Source organism: Oryza brachyantha, chromosome 8 (genome assembly GCF_000231095.2).
Source record: "Oryza brachyantha chromosome 8, ObraRS2, whole genome shotgun sequence".
Lineage (NCBI taxonomy): Eukaryota > Viridiplantae > Streptophyta > Magnoliopsida > Poales > Poaceae > Oryza > Oryza brachyantha.
In genome coordinates this window covers 11656285-11662504 of record NC_023170.2, presented here as the reverse complement: position 1 = coordinate 11662504, position 6220 = coordinate 11656285, and the positions used below count along the sequence as shown (strand labels likewise).

Below are 6220 nucleotides of genomic sequence, written 5' to 3'. Positions count from 1 at the left end.
TATTCTACTGATACGGACAGTAGCTTCTGCTAGCAGTACTCTGCAACAAGACCGTGCGAACACTGTTTTACGATATGTGCAACCTAGAAAGCAAACGACGACTGATGTTTCACATCACGCACATACAAGGCCGTAAGAATGGGAGCCAGCTTTGACAAATGAACTCCCTAGGAAAAAAAAAAGTATCTCGAGGAAAAGACAAATTCAGAGAGAGATCGAGGAGGAGGTCATATTTGGGCGTTTTGATTAAAAAGCCTAAGTTTTTCGTAAGAAAGTAAACCGGTGTATTTACAAACGAAATATAATTTAAGAGTTAGTTTATGGTACTCCACGTTACCTCCAAGGAGATAAGAGACAGTGGTAATCTCAGCATTTAAATATATGATTTATTTTTTTGTAAAATATATTTTAACTCTCAATTAATAAAATAACACAAAAGAAAATTACTAATACATTAATGCACATTATTACCCTTTCCATCTTAACCATGCATGAAGTAGATTAGGCTCCACCGAATTGGCAGCTATATGGTTTGCACTGTATTTAAACCATATATAAAATATTGTTGTAAAGCCAAGCACACTTGAGTTGTAATGTATCTAAAATATATTTGTATGGGAACAAACAAGGAACAAGGAATTGAAATTTCAAATATTTGAAATCGAAATGAGAAATGTGCTCCTATAAAATTATCATAAATTTCACCAAAAAAATTAAGAATACCAGATTAATTTAAATTTTTGGATGTAATTTGATCTTATAATTTTGAACTACTCATTTTCGATGTATATATGATTTTAAAATTGAAATTTAGTACCTAAATGTGATTTGAATGGAGAAGTAGCAGGTGGGAATATCACAACAATCAGTTCCCATTCTTGTAAATAGCAAGTTCAATATATTATTTATTTCCTTTGTAAAGATCTATTACCTCCTAGGAGGTAATACCAATATCAAGCGTTGAATCAACATAAAATGGATGGCCAAAACAATCTTGGAGCACCGTAAAAAAAATCCACAATTTAAAAATAAAATTATCTATATAATTTCTCTGAAAGCAAAATGCTTAAAAGTAAACTCCGATGAGTCAAAAATTAAAATCTTAGATTATATATAAGTATAAACGACAAAGGTGCAAGAGACCAGGGACATTTCAGTTGTATTCTAATACGCTCTTCATTTCATCATATATACTCTTGTACATAGATAATCAGGAGCCATATACAATTACAAGGAGCACTAGCACTCAAATTCCTCCTCCTTGTGCATCATCAGATATCGTAGCCACGGGGAACAAAGAAGAGAGCACAAACGCCCAAACATGGTGCACTCTCTTCATCCATCCCCCGTCAAGCTACCCTCGCATGCGTCTCCCAAAAAAACCGGAGGACGCGGGCGCGCGTGCACATAGAGAGAGACCAGGTGTTGTGTGGTGTACATGTGTGTGCTGCCTGCCCGGCCAGGAGAGCTACATAATAAAGATACGCTCCCTCCCAATTAATCATATCCTTAATTACATTATATATTATATGTATGTATACTACTGGTGCTTAATAATAATCGCCTCGATAATTTTCTTTTCCTCGGATCCTAACCCGACGGAATACAGAGCTGTCGGGGAATACGGGCTGAGCTGTCGGGGAAAATGGGCGGTTGCCGTGTGGGATGGCTCGTCACCACTTGGGGCGTGCCCGGGAGAGGCGCTCCCACTCGACCAGCCGCAGCAGGAAATCCATCACCTGCAACAACAACAAGAAGGAGGCTGTCAGAAAAGAAGGAAGAAAAATTTCGCCGGAGTTAAATAAAACACACGGTGGTGCGGAACAAGTGGCGGCGGCAGAAGCGGACGCCGGCCGACCGGTCGACACCGACGGCGCCGGCCGGCCCCTCTCCGGTGGCCCCCGGGAAAGCTCACGCGCCCCCCCTGACGTCGACTAAAGATAATAGCAGCGGCGAGCGACGCGCCTGAAAACTACGCGCGCACGGCGCGACGCCAGTAGAGCATATGTAGCCAGCCAGTGCCTTTCATTCTACTTTTCAATTAATTCTCTGTATGTTTTTTAACCTCTTTTTTTGTTTCTTGTTGCATGATGTACGTGCTGACAACTTAGCCGAGACGACGAAGAATTCCAAAGAAAATTGCACGATTCAGAAGGAAAAAAAATTGGATGTAGTAGCAATGCAAGAGCTTTGGGGTCACCTCGGCTGGTTCCTGCAGGGAGTAGGAGGCGTTGGTGTCCTTGGGGTACTTGGACACGAGGATGCCGATGCCCTGTCCTCTCTTGCGGAGCACCTTGAACGCGTCCTCGTCGGTGCGGTCGTCGCCGATGTACACCGGCAGCACGTTGGTGCAGTCGGCGAACCCTGCATTCATCATCGCCGATGAGTGGCAGCCCCAGGAAGCAGGTGGAAGACGACGACGACGACGACAGATTGAGCCTGAATAATTCACTCACCGAGCGACTCGAGGAGGAACTCGAGGGCCTTGCCCTTGTCCCACTTGATGGTGGGCCGGATCTCGAACACCTACAGGGGAAGCATCCAATGATCGGACGAAAACGACTCAGCGATCATGTCACGGCCGCAACAGCAAAGCTACTAAGCATATATATATATCTCGCTAGCAAAGAATCGATTGATGGCAACACATGTCTCAAGAAATAATAGAGAGAGGGAGAGGGAGCTCACCATCCTGCCCTGCGTGAGCTTCAGCTTTGGGTATTCCTTGAGCTCTGCCTTCACTATCTCCGCCAATGTGTTCCAGCTCTGTATTTACAGACATCAATGGCACAGGTTACAAAGAGAGAGAGAGGAGATCGATAGAAGTGGCTGATGTCTTCTTTTTCTTTTGGAAATGAAAAGATCCTCTCTTTTTTTTCTACTGATGAACAGTGACAATTTTAGGATGGGGCTCACACACTAATTTAGACGAGGAAAAAAAAATGGGGCGATAGTAGCTGCAGGCAAAGAAAAGGAGAGGAGGAGCCATTGGTGTGCTTGTGCCGCACCTTTTCGTCGACACATCTGAAGTGGACAGACACACAGAACTTGTTGTTCTCCACCTTGGCTCCAGGTATGCACTTGGTCTTCTCTATCAGAGAATCGTGCACCTAACAAACACACCACCACCACAACCAAGTTAACATCAAGTTCGAAAAAGCTACTAGCTTCTTCAGGCTTCATCTAGTTTGCATAATTGCATCGCAGATTCAAAGAAGAAGAAGAAGCAGCAGGAGTAGCAAGTGCTAACCTGTTCTATCATGGGCAGGAACTCGCTCGCCGGCTGAAAGAGAACGCCTTTGGCCTGAGAGCCACACAAGAGGGAGATAAGTTTTGTTTTCCGGCCGTGTTTGACAAGTGCGGCAGTGGCCGGCAGAGGAGCTGGGAGAAGGGCTCTCACCTTGGCCTTATTGTGGCGGGAGGCTTTTGCGGGGCCCTTGATGTCCATGCCATGGCTGCCGGCGTAGTAGAGCTCCGCCAGCTTCACGAACTCGAACACCTGACCGACGCCGCCGCCAAGAACCGGAATTTAGCTCTGCGACTCTGCTGTGTGCGTGATGTGACGATGGCATTGGGGAGAAGGGAGCTAATGCGCGTACCTTGTCGCGGCACCGGCCGCTGACGATCGCCGTCGGGAAGTGCTTGGCGACGCTCCGCACCGCCCGCCGCATCTGTGGGTGAAGAGACAGCGGTGAGCCATAGGCGGTGAAACAGGGGAGGAGGAGACCGGCGGTCGGTCGGCGGTGAGGGAGTGAGTGGTTGGGGTATTGAGCTGAGCACAGTGGTGGTTACCGTGTCGGACATGAAGGCGGAGTCGGGGTCGTCGACGATGGGGGACAGCGTCCCGTCGTAGTCGAGGAACATGACGATCTTCTTCCCCTTGGACGCCGCCACGATCTGCTCGAACTTGCTCAGCGCCGATGGGTGCCTCACCTGCACCGATCAAAACAGAACAGAGACGCACACATTTCAGTAACCCTCCAAAGAAAACAGAGCACCGGCGAAATCGCGGCGACGCAGGAAAGAAATCTGATCGAGCGTGAATCGGAGGCAGGACATAAATGCACGGACCATCCACGCGGCGCGCTCGTCGTCGACGGCGCCGGCGGCGAGCGCGGCGGCCGCCTTGGCGTGCGTGGGCGACGACGCCCGCATGGATTCCACCCACCCGTTGATGAGCGGCAGCCCGGCGCCGAGGTCCAGCTGCGCCTGCAGGTACTTCTTCCGCACCGCGACCCCCGGCGCGGCGCGCGGCGGCGGGTACGGCAGCAGCGGGGCGGAGTTGGGCGGCATCGGCACCGCCACCTCCGGCACGACCACGCTCTGCTTCGTCATCCGTCGTTCCGTCTCGATCGGTGGAAGAGGATCCCGCCTGTGTGTCCCCGGCAAGTTCGTCGGAATCAGGACGAGGAGGAGGTAGCAGCGGCGGAGGTGTGTGTCGAGGAGGCGAGGAGGGAGGCGGTTATTTATAGTTGGAGGCGAAGGCGAGGAAGGAAGAAGCCAAGAGCGCGACGCGAATCTATGGGCGCGGGCGGGTCCCACACCCCACACAGAACCACCCGGCCCTGTGCTCGCCCAGCCCACCCCGCGGCCCACTCTCCCCCACGCTACCATGGCACGACCGAGTCGAGACGGCCGTCGTCGTTACACCACGCACTACTACTGCCCGGAGCGGCGACGACGGCGACGACGACGACGATGGGGGACCGGCCAACCAAACCGATGGACCCGCGCGCGTGGGTGGTGCGGTGCGGACGCGTGTGCGCGGCGGCACCACCATCACGGCACCACCCGCGCGTGGCGGCACCCGCGTGGGCGCCTCAGCCGGCGCGCGCGCGCGGACACGTACATTACGTGCCCCCTCCCTGCACACCGCCACCACCCACCCCGTAGAATTTTGTCCCTTTTCTCTCGTACTAGCTAGCCGGGCTACGTACGTAGCTTAATTTTGTCCATCGCGACGCTGTGGTGTGCCAGTGTCCGTGTCACTGTGTGTCTCTGTCAGCTGTCTAGCTCTCTGCGGAGACCTCGTGGACTCGCCCAAAATGCAGACCCCCGGCGCGCGGGCGCGGCAGGTCAAAGCACGTACACGCACCTGCGCTCCATGCATACGCACCCGCACTCCAGGCAACATGCAATGCACTGGCACATGTGACATGTAGAAACATGGTAGTGCAGACGACAGTGCTGGTACCGAAGCCGACACGGCCGGCCGGCACGGGATCCTATGCGACAGGCAGCCAGCCACCGGCACTGCCACGCCGAGCCCACGTACGAGCTGTCGGGTCTCCCTGCCTCCTTCCGTATACACGGGTGGCGACACGGCATGCACCTATACCTAGTAGTAGCGTATGTCTTGTTGCTTCGATATATATATATCGTGGCCGGGGAGATCCAGGCCCGTCTAACGACGTACGACGCATGTGTGTGACCATCGACCGATCGATCGAAGGGTGGCTCTCATCTCGCTCGTGGCCTTTGAGCTGTCGAGCGATCGATCGAGCCGGGTGTACGTGTGCCCGCGCGGCGGCCTACACGTATTGCCAGCTACCTTAGCCGGTGACGTGCGTGGGTGCATGGCTTCATTCACCAGCCAATGGACTTGCTTTGTCGGCGACATGTCTCTTTCTCCCCTACACTTTGTTTTTAGACTAGACAGCGACCACGTCGGCATCCCGGGTATAACATGTACAAAGGTCAATTACATGACTTGCTTAATTGTTTCCTGTGTTAATGTACTATACACCCTAGCTAACTGTCATTTTCTGCTGTCTAGTGTCTAGTATCTGTTAGTTAACAATTTTACCATGGAAACTAGCTATCAAACTAGCGACAAGTTAAATTTCTGCATGCATGTTAGCAGCCACCTAGCTCAAACCTATATATCCTAGCAACCTCCAGCACATAGTTAATTAAGCTGATGACCATTTGGTCGGTGGTTTGGGTGAAAGCCGCCACGGGTAAGTAAGTATATGCAAGCATGTATTACATGTGGACACACAAATATAATTAAACAAGGCAATTAATTACTCGTACCAGTGCCTCCTTTCCTTGTTGTTAATCATGCAAGTGTAGGGTACTTGTGGAGCGAGAGCAAACGAGAGAGATTGGAATCAAAATAGGGGAAAAACACACCAGCGCATGCACAAGATTCGGGGGAAACGGGAAGCGATCTCTCGCCTCGTCGCCATCCTATGATCAGGTATCAGGCGACCCACAT

At 51.2% G+C, this 6220-nt stretch overlaps 1 protein-coding gene across 2 annotated transcripts; it reads right to left on the bottom strand.

The window, feature by feature from the left end:
• Nucleotides 1–1160: 1160 nt before the first annotated feature.
• On the bottom strand, nt 1161–4417 carry LOC102714855 (probable trehalose-phosphate phosphatase 6). Of its 2 annotated transcripts, XM_040526791.1 has the most exons (10): nt 4072–4417; nt 3793–3933; nt 3600–3671; nt 3401–3499; nt 3251–3304; nt 3009–3110; nt 2689–2766; nt 2457–2526; nt 2201–2364; nt 1161–1739 (listed from the first exon to the last, which is right to left on the bottom strand). In XM_040526791.1, the coding sequence occupies exons 1-10, from the start codon at nt 4333–4335 to the stop codon at nt 1674–1676; spliced, it is 1110 nt and encodes a 369-aa protein (XP_040382725.1). In that variant the 5' UTR covers nt 4336–4417; the 3' UTR covers nt 1161–1673. The 2 variants fall into 2 exon arrangements, with proteins under 2 accessions (XP_040382725.1, XP_040382724.1); XM_040526790.1 differs by having other exon boundaries at nt 3251–3499.
• Between the last annotated feature and the right edge of the window lie 1803 nt (nt 4418–6220).